The sequence below is a fragment of the Diorhabda carinulata genome, chromosome 1, assembly GCF_026250575.1.
Source record: "Diorhabda carinulata isolate Delta chromosome 1, icDioCari1.1, whole genome shotgun sequence".
NCBI classification, from domain to species: Eukaryota; Metazoa; Arthropoda; class Insecta; order Coleoptera; family Chrysomelidae; genus Diorhabda; species Diorhabda carinulata.
In genome coordinates, this window is record NC_079460.1 from 14,736,435 (window position 1) to 14,750,777 (window position 14,343).

General features: G+C 33.7%; 1 protein-coding gene across 2 annotated transcripts in view; it reads right to left on the reverse strand.

Moving 5' to 3' along the window:
- LOC130902204 (junctional adhesion molecule A-like) overlaps positions 1 to 14,343 on the reverse strand; it is a 104,828-nt gene that overhangs the window by 32,491 nt on the left and 57,994 nt on the right. For both annotated transcript variants that reach the window (XM_057814132.1, XM_057814121.1), the window contains exon 3: positions 8,096 to 8,306. In XM_057814132.1, the coding sequence (XP_057670115.1) occupies positions 8,096 to 8,306 (211 nt within the window). The remainder of the gene's footprint in view (positions 1 to 8,095; positions 8,307 to 14,343) is intronic.

Genomic DNA, 14,343 nt, shown 5'->3' on the forward strand with positions numbered 1-14,343 from the left:
ATAGGATTTGAATATATACGGTTTTAATACATAGCAACAAATATTTTTTCTACAAGCAAATACAAAGTATTGCTATGATATCCTGCAAACAAATCAAGAATTCCAATTCAAACAATAAAGTTGGTGCCTTTGGAATTCTAAAATAGAAAATTGTCTATCTACTGATCTTTATTAATGAACAATTTGCGTTTAATATTTTGTTGCTTCGAAAATTGGAAATCGAATTAGATGGCATGTTTATTCATCACCTTGAAAAATCGCATTGCTGGTGTATATTATCCTCTTATTTTAGTTCTGAAATAATTCTTTCAGAATACAAAATTGAATTCCTATTCAGATTTTTATTTAAGTTATCTATTCCCAAATTTGATTTAATATCTCAAAATGGGTTTCAAATTGCGGAAGCCCGCAAATTTTAACAATAAATTGTAGTTTGAAGATAAAACAACTATCAAGAAATATAAATTGAAATTTTTGATTACATCGACTAAGATAAAATCGTTACTGTCAATTGGAATTAAATATATGATGAAAATTGGAAAGATTATGTGTAAATATAAAAAAATGTAAATTATCCAAATATAAAATTAAATATTGTTGGAATTTAATTATAAAATGCAGATATAATTATGACAATGTCACAATTTCCATAATAAAATCTCATCTAGACAGAGTGTGATAAAATTCTATTTATTTTTAAAACGGGTAATTCGAACAATATCAAATTAAAGATAATCTTACTTTGGGATATAAGATAGCAGATTTCATATTAGTAACTTTATCTTCTGTTGCAGTGGTTGTTGTAGATATTTAGGGATTTTGTCTAGCTATGTGAAATATCGAAAAGACGATTTTAATTCATACGAATCACAGAAATCGTCACATTGATCTCATTAACAAAACGTTTCATCTTTTTCTATTCCAATGCATTCAATAGAAGTCAGGTGGATTTTATACTACTTTGGAGCGGAAACAGCAATGGCGGCTTTTTCAAATTTCTATCGATTTTATCGGCATCCATACTTCCATACTACTTTACATCTTACATTTAAGTTTGTATTTACTCTACTTTACTATATCATTTAAATTTTCTTTGAAAGAAAATTCACAAATTTCTATTTTTTTGAAAAAGTCTTGAACAACTTGAATAAATTTAACACTTCTGATAACTTAACCATGCTGTCAGATTGTTTAGTAAACTAAGTTAAGAATCAAGACTCAATTAGGAATGTACCAATTACCTTAAAATTTAATAAAATCAATAACCTTTGATAATCTATATATATATATATATATATATATATATATATATATATATATATATATATATATATATATATATATATATATATATATATATACAGAATCTATTTGAGCCCTAATATTGATTAATACTAATAACACATATTACATGCAATTATTTAGATAGATTTTGGAAACTATTTTCATCTAAGCTTCATTATCAACAAAAAGTTAGTAGGGAAAACAATATATTGCGTATGCGTTTTCAATTCTATCCATTGAATATTTACAAAAACACTTGTTTAAAACAACTTTCATACTGCACAAAATCACATACACTCTATTATAGTATATTTTTATACTTATATTATACTATCATATATAGTTATTTAGTGAAAATAGTCTTAAAGAACCAGATAGTTTGCAAAGTCGCGATGAAATACTATTCACTTGGCATCTATTCCCTGTATTACTGTAGTTGGTCTGAATGCAGCGAACGTTACCAGTTAAACACTAAGCTGTTTCAAACTCCCAGATATATAACGTGGGTCATAGTAGGTCATGAAAAAGCAGGTAGAAAAAATCGTGTATCCAGATGAATAATAATATAGCAACAGTGTGAATCGGTATGTAGGTGGATTATACAACAGTTTCTCTATTTTCAAGGTATTATAAAGCGAGTGCGGGGTATTTGGATAAGTAATATAGAATTCTGTTTTATTTTGGATTATTATTATTATGCGAAAGACTTATGCACTACTCAACTTAGAGCCGGTATTATTTACCTATCCCGGATAGAAAGTATCAAAAGTATTAGGCTCGGTTCACATAATGAGCTTACTCACTAAGTGGCAAGTATTCAATGTTACAGCCTTCTGGATTTCGGTGAAGATATTTTTTGGTAATCCCAGTTTGGCCATGCTATCATGTAAGGCCTTAGGCACGACGGCGGCTGATGACATAATAACTGGGACTATTTCCATATTTTCACCGTGCTACAACTGTTTAATCTCCATTGCGAGATCCGCGTATTTGGCCAGCTTCTCCTGGTGTTCGTTGAGAACGTTATGAGTATTCGATATAGCTACATCGACATGGAGGACTGAATTGACTCTTCTATCATAGTGTGGTGTATAAGTATTGAGAAGACCGATCTGGTTGGCCAATTTCTGGTGGATGATGTTGCACACTTGATTATGCCGGTGTAGATAGTCAATATTAGCTAACACACTACAAGCATATGTTATATATTGAATAGTCTCTGATGTTTGTTGGCACTTCCTGCATTTGTCAGATTGAGTGTTCGGATCTCTAATAACAATTTTTTTGTAGTTAATTGTGTTAATAACTTGATCCTAGATAGCCATCATGTAGCCTTCAGTCAATGGAAAGAGATTTCCGCTAGTATGCGTCCCTGTCAACATGCGGCTGGTTGAGGTCGTGTGATGTCTACCGTCTAGTGCCTTTCGTGACCACTGTTCCAGCTTCTCGGTGTCAATACTTTATTCAAGTCAGTGCCCGGCGAAGTGAAGTTGAAGGGGAAGTAATCCTTATCCGCTTAGGATATGATCCGATGTAGGGCTTAGGTTTCTGATTTCCTATGAAAGAATTCACGAGGAAAAGGAAAGCATCAAGAACACTGTTGACAGTAATCACTTACTTCTAGTCTTGAGCTAACTGGGGAGCTAATCGCCTAGACCTTGTAATTATAGGGGACCTGTTGACAGGTTTTGGGGTTTTGGCGCACGTGGGAAGTATATTGTTGGCGGGAGGGGTAATAAATCCGCGGAGATCGGCGTCTTGAGCGCTTTGAGAGAAAATGTTGTTGATGGCCGGAGTGGCATTGGAACGAAGTGGATGGAGAAGGTTCGGTTAGGCTGCTTGGCTCTAGTGGAAATACGTCGATTTGTCTGACCAATATAATAACGGGAGCAATCTGAGCAGGGGATTACATACTTTCCACTCCGCTCCTTTAAGTTCTGTCTTAACACATGGGATGATAGCCAGAGATTGCCCGCAACTTGGAAACACCTTCTTCATCTACTTCGTTCCAATGCCACTCCGGCCAACAACAACATTTCCTCTAAAACCCCCTAGAAGTCGTTCTCCGTCTATTTATTACCTCTACGGTGAAATTCCAATGAATAGGCAGATTGAGGCCTTAGAATCAAGCGAAAAAAAGTGGCGATTCGTGCGAGTAGTAGGCAGACTGGAACCACGGAATCGGATCACTTCTTCCTAAGGAACGAATAATAATAAATGTTCTTCTAGTACCTCTGATACCATATCAATTGTGTCTACGGATTTCTTGGATGAGCAATAAATAAATTTTCTCGACACCAATAGTGCATGTCCTCACGATTAAACATGTCCCTATTTGAAAAATTTGCCTCGTCGGTCCATAAAATGGATTTTAAAAAATGGCAGTTCTGCCCAAACATTTTTACAAACCATTGAGAAAAGATCAATCTTCTTTCATTATTACCGGGTAGTGATGTTTGCACTGGTCGGTACTCTTAGGGCATAAACTAAAATTTTGTGAGAATTCTCCAAATTGTAGATAAACTTAAACCACTCTCCCTTGTCAAATCTCTGGTTGAATTATTTACACATTTACTTCTACTTGTTCACTTCTTATGAATTGTTTCTCAGTTGCCACCACAGTTTCGTTATTTCTGAATTTTCTATACAACTTAAGAAAATACCTTCTGTGTAGCTGATCACGTTCGTGATACATTTGACCATATCGTTCCACGCATTTCTTTAAATGCGTAAACACCATTTTATAACATTATAGTTTCAGAAGTGTAGTCCTCTGATGCATGAAATGATGTTTTTTGTTTGACGTACACCGCCAACTCGTCAAAAAGATAAATATCTACAGTCAACTTGTTAGAAAGATGAATAGGCTAATATCTTGGTAATTTTTGAATTTACACTAATGTTGTATAGGAGCTTTTATATTCTGCAAATAATTTGGAAAAGTTTGAGCAAAAAATATACAGGGTGCTCTATTAAAAAATATTCTATTTTTTCGATTTACTCGAAAACGGTATAAGCAATTGTTTTTCTGTTTTCACTATCTTGATCAGCGTGAAAAATATTACTACTACTAAGTGCGCACTATAATTTGAAGCAGCCTATATTCATATATATATGAATGAATTCTTTGCCAACTATATTATGAGCGGTTTCTTATTGGGAACGGTACAATGAAACATCAAAGTGGACTAATTTTAATATATATTCCGAACTTTCGAATACTTATGTATTCATCGTCTGGGAAATAATCAATTGAGATTTTCGGTGGTGGTTTTGAATTGTATCAATTCTTGTAAAAATTTTTGAGGGTTTAATATTCAATATTCAAATTAACATTGATAAAAATATTTCTATTGACACTTCCTTCATTTGTTAGATTGAGTGTTCGTATCCTCAACATTATTTTTATTCGTATTAATAATTTGATTTTGGATAATCATCATGAAGCCTTCAGTCTCTGGGAAGATATTGCCGCTAGTAAGCCATCTGTTTGAAGGATCTTTGTCAACATGCGGCTGGTTGAATAATTCTTATCCACCTTGGATATAATCCGATGTAGGAATGAGGTTTCTGATTTCCCGTGAAAGAATTCAGGTAGTTTCATTACCTGTTGAGAGTGCAAGTTAACAAGTTCGATCAAGCTTCTCCGACCTTCTTTTCGTTGTAATGTTATCATAGAAATGGATCAATTCGGGTGGTGGTTGTTGTTCCCTGCATAATCTTTGCTCGTGTTAATCTCTGAATTCGCTCTAGCTCTATTTTCGACCCCTTCTGGTTTCCAAAAGAGTACGTTGAAACGGCCGGATCATTGGTATTGATTGAAGTTTTCTACATTTAGTCCGGACTCAGGTGACTTCACTCTTTTGGCGTTATTATCCTGGATTCTAGCTTTTGTCTGCTAGTATAGCTTAGCATGTTGGAATTCTAGGTATTTGTATGTTTGTCCCCTATACGATATCTCTGTTGGGCAGTTGTATATTTCCATTCATTGATAGCATCCATGTAGAGAAAATGGGAGATAGTACAGTTGGTGTCTCTGTTAGCTCTAATGTTGAATCCGTACTTTGTATCATTAAACATGGTAGATAAAGGATTCATTGTGAGACAGAACCACAACGGACTCGAGGACTCGCCCAGGTATATATTTCCCTACGAATGGATATTCCGTTAGTGCTAGGGAAGTTTGGACCGATTTGCAGATGTAGGTTTGTTCGCCATCCCTCCATCGTTGTTGAAAGGAAGTTTACAATAGTCGGGTGGACTTTGTAAATCTGCAAGACTTTCACAAGCAGAAATGAGGTACACTATCAAACGCTTTTTTGTTATTTACGAAAGTAATGTGTATATTCGGGTGATCTTTCTGTGCTTGACGAAGATTCACAGAGTCCACAAGTTGTTTTTTGCACCTTCTCTTCTGTAACTTTTCTGTTCCTCTGCTTATATATTATTTTCCTCGACGTGCCTATAAATTCTATTAGTGATGAAATCTGTAAGTAATTCATATAAAGTGAAAAGGCACATTATAGGTTTGTACTGAGTGGAGTCATCCGTCTGGGAGCTCTCTGGAAGCGAATGAGTGGAACCCAGTGCTAGAAAGGTTGGTATATCTTCAGGGTTCTTTGTGAGTTGAGAAAATTGCCTCGCTAATCCTCTGTGTACGTTCGAGGAGTTCTTATACCAAAAGCTTTGGATATTTCTAACTCCCGGTGCTTTCTAATTGTCGGTATTTTGAGATACGTCAATGAATTCCTTTGGTGTGAATATAATCGCATCTATTCGGCTTGACCATAATGAGAATCAATACTTTTTCAACGTCTGTTTCGATGGGATAGGTTGATTGGTAATGTTATTGGGCATTGCTCCCAGTTTCCTGTAAAATACTTTTTGGTTGCTATGAAAAATGTTATTCTGTTGCTTCTTTTTTGTGCACTCAATGTATAACCTTTTCGCTTTGCTGAAGATCGATATACTCACATAATGTTGTTGTGTGTAGGTGCTGTGTATGATTACCTATTTTCTTGAATATTTTTCTGATTTGGTTCTGATTGAGTGTTTTACTCCGTAAGACGTCCTAGCTCGTTTCTAATGGTATCGATAGAACGTTCTAGGTGACGTTGCAGCCAGGGTTCCTTGTTGGTGTTATTGGCATGGATATTTGTCACGTATATTTGCTGATTATATAAATGATGTACTGCAACAGCTCCACAATAAATAAGTGAATGTAGCCGCTCGAGTGTATTGTAGTCGGTCCAGAAGCTTCCTATTAATGAGTCGACTCCTGCAATGATATTATTAGAATAGACTCAACTATTAATCAAATGAAAATAAAAACAAATGCTGGTTGGGATACCTTTTAATCATGGTACAATCACAGACAGATAAATAAGGATTCATTTAAATTTGTAGACAAACCATAACACTCATGTATATTTAAAATAGGGACTTTGGGGAGTACTTATCCAAATCGAAAGGGATTTGATACAATGCTTGATAAACTGCTCTTTCTATATAGATGTAAAGATCCTAAATTCATTGTACATGAAACTAGATACGTAAAGAAATGCAACTAACAATATTGTGATATTGCAAACCTAGATGTCCATAGCCTTTTCCAACACACAAGATAGTGTTGCTATAGAATATGAATTTGACAGTGCGTTTGACTTAACTTGAAATTAGCAATTATCGGTCAACCAGAGACTAGCTTGTAACAGAATATTCAGAATATCAATCAATGGACAGATTTGTAGTCAGCACACTAATTTGTGAAATCGGAGTTCTTCAAGGATCACTTTTTAATAATATATCATTTTTACTAGCAATTAATGATATATGTTTCTCAATAAGTCAGACAATTAAAAAATTGCTTCATGCATATTATCTTATTCATTACTAAGGAAAAATTTTGTATACCACTAGCAGTTCACTTCGATATGCGGTAAATGAATTAATTGACATATGTCAGTCTATTATTGTTTTGATAGCCATCACTGGAAAAACCAACCCAAATACATTAAATATTGTACAAAGCTCTATACTCCATATTATACTCGAATCTAAGTGTTTAAAGTTACTGTATCGCGGACTTTAAGTTTCAATCACTGCGACTTGAGCAATTGCCTTCAACTAACACTATAGGAGTGTCGGAAAATACTTCTATCCCAATCTTCTCACTTAATACTGCTGTGTATTAGCAATGACAACTGCCGACACATACAAAATTTAATTCTTCACCAGTAATTTCTCCTTAGACAAAAATCTTATCTCCATCAATGAATCTCTTGTACCTAGATATACTAAGATTGGATATCTATTGGATTGGATTTTTAGGCTCAATAAATTATGACAACTTTGAATTTCCTTATAAGGTGCTTCGACAAACAGCAGACTACTGCTGATAACACAAAACGTAATTTTTATCTTCTTGCATATTGTAATATTAACTCTGGTAAAATGCATGATGTATTAATCATATTCCATCAAATGTCGACTTTACTGGTAATGAGAAATCTGGCCAAGCGGTTAATAGAGGCTTTGTATTAAATTTGCTTCTAAAGACGTATAGCTAATTGATGACCTTAAACAACACTACAAATAGTAGTTTATTTTCATATTTCCTTTTTCAGCTCAGGATTATCTTTATTGGTTAATGACTAATGAGAAGAAATGAAATCGTTAGCAAAATACTCATTTACATTTTTTATTTATTTTATATTTTAATTTTTGAAAAAAATTTTCACCTATCGATTTTCCTGATCATATATGATATCCAAAGATTTATTCTTTTCTATTTTCAATGTAATTAACTCACCAACAACGTTTAGTATCACAAAATAACTCTTCACAGGCTGAGTACTTATTTGGCATTCATAAGTTCCAGCGTCTCTTTTCTGTGCCCATTTAATCTGCAGGGTCCAGTCATCTGTTTCTTGATGATGATTAGCTTGAAATCTTTGGTCGCTTGTGTAAGTATAGCTGCCGACGGTTAAGATGTGAATATCCCTATGTCTTATCCATGATACCTAGAAATTGAGAAATAATAACTTTTTTATGATAGGGCATTGAATCAACACTCTTTATATAATATTTTGGTCGTTTTTAGAATAGGTATTATTTAGAATAGTAATTTGATTGTTTCGCCATTTGATAGTAGAGAAAATATGAAGACCAGTATATTGCAGTAGGAATGTAGATTACACACGATGATCGATCCCTGTGGCCCATTTATGGATCAAAATAATTATTTATTATTACTTCCTATTGCAATTTATTATATATAGACCCAGCTAGAAACTAACAAGTCTGAATTTGTCACATTTCAGTATCAAAATAGATGGTGTCCAGTAACAAGTGATGGAGCTGATACACATCAAAATATTAGAAAAGTTCATGATTCAGTGTTGCAAAATTGAATTATGAGTACTAGACAAATAGCTTTGCCTCTGAGAATTGGATGTGCAGTAGAATAGTCGGCGGAGTGAGGCGACAGATCATTAACAATTAAGCACCGACGCGCATTTTTTATAACTTTAGTGGCGACGTGAGGCCTGAGAGGCCGCTTATATTATGTAGTGTTTTTTAAAGTGTTGATTTAAATATTTGTTTCTCCAATATAATGGAAAATAAAGGGTTTTAAGAAAAAATAGATATAGAAAGGAAATAAACTTTATTATATTTTTAAATTAAGGACTACAATAATATTTGGCTCCGACTATTAGATATAAAAATCATAACACAAAAACAAATCCTCTCAGAATAACAAAAAATAGTATTACTTACATAAGACTAATAAAACTTTAAGAAAAAAAAATAGTAGGAACATAAAATTTCTGGAAAAAAAATGTCCACAGTCGAACTACACCTTAAATTCTGAGTACAGTCAGGGCACACTTGTTTCGGGCACTGTAAACAAATGTGTTTTTTGCACGAAGAGCACCTATACGTCGATTTTCTTTTGATTTTAGGTTGACAAGAAAAACAAGTCTTGCGTGTCTTGACTTCTTCAACTTGATCTTCAGATGCCTCTGGCTTATCAGAACCAAGTACTCTTGCCAAACTCATCCTAAGTTCACGAGGCAATCTTAGGTTTCCAAATCTTCGCTTCATGTGCTCTAATACTAACTGTGGAGCTAATTTTTTTATGAAGGCTCCTTTATCAGTTTGTCTTCCGACATGTACATCATGTAAAATATGAGAATTGACGGAACTTATATCTAAAATCCGGTAAAAAATTGTCATAGGCCAGCGTCTTGATTGGCGGCTGCAAGTGTATATAGAGCATTTCTTATTTATTTCATCTACACCAACTTTAGTAGAATTATAAAACTTTATAATTTCTGACTTCCCTGAGTCCGTATCTGTTCATTGGGTATGATGCATTGATGAAGCCAAAATGACCGCTTTTCCCTTCTTAGGAACATGAGATAATAACGTTTCTTTTGTAAAACCATATAAGGTTGATTTTTCTGGTTTCGTTTTAGCAGGCAAGAACTCTGGGGGTATTTCCCTTTTGTTTTTTTACCGTACCTATACAGGTCAATCCTCTCTGTTTCAATGCATCAATTAGTTGTATTGACGTGAACCAATTGTCACACGTTATATTTTTATTACTGTCATGTAACGAGTTACTCAAACGAATCACAGCCTGCGTAGAAACTAAAAACTTTTTTTCTTTATCTGATAATGTTTTTCCACCTGAACCTTTACCACAATAAACAAAAACAGTTGTAAAAATAACCGTTTTCGGTATCACACATGCACATTAGTTTTAAACCATACTTAGCAGGCTTCTTTGGCATATATATCATCAAAAATGATCGCCCTCTGGTACGTATTGACGTATATACCCTCTGGCAATTTGATACAAATTTGTTGAAAATATTCGCTATTGCAGCCAATTTATTAGTCTCCTTTCTCTGTGCTCTGTCAAGTGCATTGTCAAACCGAAGACAGTGAAGCAAGCACAGAAATCTGTTTTTAGACATAACACATCTAAAAACATCTCTTCCGGTACAATCAGTAGCAAATATTAAATCTGCGTCTTCGTGGTTAGATTTTATTACAGCCATGAACATCAATAGGCCAATAAAAGCTTGCAACTCAATCATATCAGTATCCTTTAGTTCTGGGCGATCCTGCTTCGTATAATTACATCTCTATTCAGCCAGCTTCTCATTGGTTCTCAGCAAAATTTTCGATAACATCTCGCCATTTATATATTGTTTCCATAAAGAATAAGGATCTTTTCCATTATTTTCGGTCAAATTGGAGGTAGGTACTCGGTTAATAATATTATGTTGTGGTGTTCTAACAGAAGATCTGTTTCGAGGTGATTTAGACCACTCATATTTATTCTTTCCTCTAAAACATCCCAGCCTTGAGAGCGGAACATTTTCATCTGATGACGATGACGGCGCGTCCAGGTGTTCAAAACTCTTTACTAACGTCGTCTCGCCTTCCTGTTTCAAGGTCAACGTGGGTACTGTTCTTGCAGCTACTTAAAAGCTGGGATCGGAATTTTGCGGGGAAAGGGGTACAGTAGCAAGTCAAGTGCCTGCCGGGGCCTCTCAGACCGCACGTCGGTACTTAAAGGTTACTCTACCGAGCAAAACAAATTCCAGTGAGAAGTTACCTACATTTAAATTGATATTAGCAATTGCACTCATCTGTTGACCAATCGAGACTACTTTTAAAATAAAAATAATTTAACAACAAATAACGCAGTACCTAGTTATGAGAATTTAGAAATTTGGTCATATATAGGGAAAGACTGAAATTGAAAAAATCGGAGCAAACAAAATTGTCAGAGACAAATTGTGCATACTATTTCCTGATGTAGAATACGATACTACATCTGTGTGCACATGCTCCTTTATCTACTAGAGATTTCTATTCTTATATTAAAAAAAGGATGAATAAATTAACTTCCAACAGATGTTGGACTATTAAATATATTTGTTAATGATTTTTTTTTTGAATTTTTTTAAAATCATAATAATCGTATAATATGTTAATAATAATCAGGACAGAAATCTATGTATTAGTTTCAAAAATATTGGATATCTTATGTTCCAAGAGGTTGGTTTTTATTGATAGTAATTAATAATCCCCTTTGCCAGTTTAAAATTCATACACTATATTATATACTTTCTTTGACTTTTCTGGAGATAAATTTGATGAGGCAACTTCAGCACCTTTTCCAAGTTCTGGTGGCGTCACTTTCATTTTTTATATCCATTTTTAGTTCAGTTTTTCAATATAATTTAACACAAAATATTGAAACACATGATAATTTGATAGGTTTGAGTGAAATTTATATTGTTTCCAAACGTAATTCAATTTATAAATTTTTTCAAAAACTATGGTACGTTAAGAAATATATATACGACTAACACATTCAATGTCGCTGATAGCTCAGGGTTAATGTTCATAATCTTCAGACTACAAATCCCGGGCTAGACTCTGGTCTAGGAAAATTTATTTTTTCAATTTTTTAAATTGAAAATATTTAGAATCATAGTCACTGGAAAATATATCAGTTTTCGAGTCAGACAAAGCTTCGTTGTTTCTTCTCCTTTAAATCTAGAGAAGGGGTGACTATATCACCATTACTCTATTTATTGTTATTATAAATTTTTATATATTATCTTATGATATTTTTAAAAAGCTTCACTTTTTATAATAAGACGAATGATAGCCTGCATCTTTAGTTTACTCAACGTCACCATATTTAGAACGATAACTTTAAAAAACAAGGTTCGAACTACTGAACTGAAATCAATTGAACAGTCACTGTTTTTGCACAAAAAAAAAACTCTCTCTTTGTCAATTTCATATTTATTTCCTACTCCATAACCCGACGTGTATCACAACTCCAAAATATTACTTGATACTAAATTCATTCATGACTTTAAAGTAAAAATAAAGCCTGCGCACTTTCTTCAGTGCAGACTAGCAAAGTTCGGTGAAGGACGGACTAGTGTCTTTGGATGGGAGCATAAGATCCAGTTCAAGGGCATCCACCTCAGTCCATCAAGCAGGAATGCTTCTTGTCGATAGTGAAAAATTGCAGTCGGCAAAATTATTTTTCTATCTTATTATAAATTTAACATCTTGACACACCTCAAGGAGTATTAAAGTTCTAATGTATGATGATATAATATTTTTGCAACAATTTATTTTAGAAATGATAAAATAGGTGGATTTTTAATTTTAAATACCGATATAATAATCTTCTTAAATGTATTCTATGGTATTTGCCACTACGTATTATATGAAGATGTGGATATATTTGAAGTTCAACAAACTTTACTCGTAGTTTATGAGTTATCACACTCACATCCCCAAGTTTCAATTTAGCTAACAGTAACTCCTAAAGAAGAGATTAACACAAATTAAATTAATTGTCCGTCCTGGTATTTTGGAAACATATTAACAAATTTAACTTGATGTTCATAAATCAATAGTTTATTCTTGTGAGCGTTTAGCAGTATGATACTCAATACTAATATACACTCGTGAGCAAAAAAATTAACTCAGACGACACCACTGCAATCGCAAGTCACTGACAAAGAAACTTAATATGAAATTGAATTTTTTTAGTCAAATCTCAAAGCTACCAATAGCAGCTTGAAAATGATATGAAATATTGTAGTGTTTCATGCACTGATAGTCCAACAATAAGTAATGATTGGTAACCACCCGTCTTATGCTTGTTAACAATAGATCTATTTTGAAAGTGCGCATGCCACCAGTCCCAAGAATCAGACCCGCGAACAAAGCTAATGACGCAAACGGACAATAATTCACTTAAAGTCCAGGGAGATAAGTAAATAATTTTTCAGTCCAGAAACAATCAGTTTTTTATCAATGACCTTTAACTTTTCCACAAATAATGGTCCAACCACAATATATGTCGTTCATCCCTTACTGGCAACCAACTGAAAAATTAAAGAGGCAGTTTCTGCCAAGACAGCAATTTTAAAATCTTCAACCAACCAAGAATTAAAATAAAATAACCATTTAAGATATCTTACAACCGAACATCTGGTATTCCTGACCAGGGACATCGCTGCAACCAAGAAAAACTCCCATAAGTATATTTACAGGATTAAAGTCCAATAAAACCTCTCAGAATATAAAACTAGACGTCTTATCACTACACAAAGTACAAGACAACGTGTATAGAAGCAAGAACATAAAAGAGTGGTACACTCCTTAATTCGAAGCAGCATATTGTCGGGAACAGCAGATCTGTGAAGAAAATTAATATGAGGGATTTCCACTTAAAGTGAAATTAATGGTCGCACCTACACCAACCAAACCATTAGAAGCTGCTCATATCGATTCATTTCAAACTAAAGAACAGAAGTTCTAGAGAAATCAGGTTTGTATGTAATTATCAAAGATATGGAAAATATAAAAAGATCTATTCATTAAAAACGACGGAGTGGTGTTTACGATCAAAACAAGAAGCGTATGTTGCTCCGAATAAAATAGAATTCTGAAGTAAGAAAAAGCAACCGTTGCCAGCAACTATAGATCTAATTTTTGTAAGTCGAATATAATATATTTATGCTCTGGGCCTACATAAATGTTGATAAAACTGGACTAAAGTCTTCACAGAGTTATTTACTATTTATACAGTAGGCAATGGTCATTACCTATTTTTCATGAATTTGTCTAATAAGCAAACGATTACATATTGTACCGCTTTCAAATGTTTAATTGATTATTGTAATAATATAGGTTGGAAGTTTTCTCCACATCGAATCATTTGCGACTTTGAAATTGCCATTCACAAAGTCTCAAATTAGCCGTTGGTTACATTGTAGTTGAGGAATGTTACTTTCACCTAAGAACTAAGTAGATTTATGTTTTGTTGAAGGTCTTAGAAATCCATGAATATTGGTGTTTATTTTGGAATGGTTTTGATAAAAATAGAAACCACTCCGTTAAAACTATTTAATCATCAGAGATGACGTTATCAGGGCTTATCAGATTTTATAACTGCCTTATGTAATACTTAGCTCTTGCACGGAATATGTACCCTAAAATGAT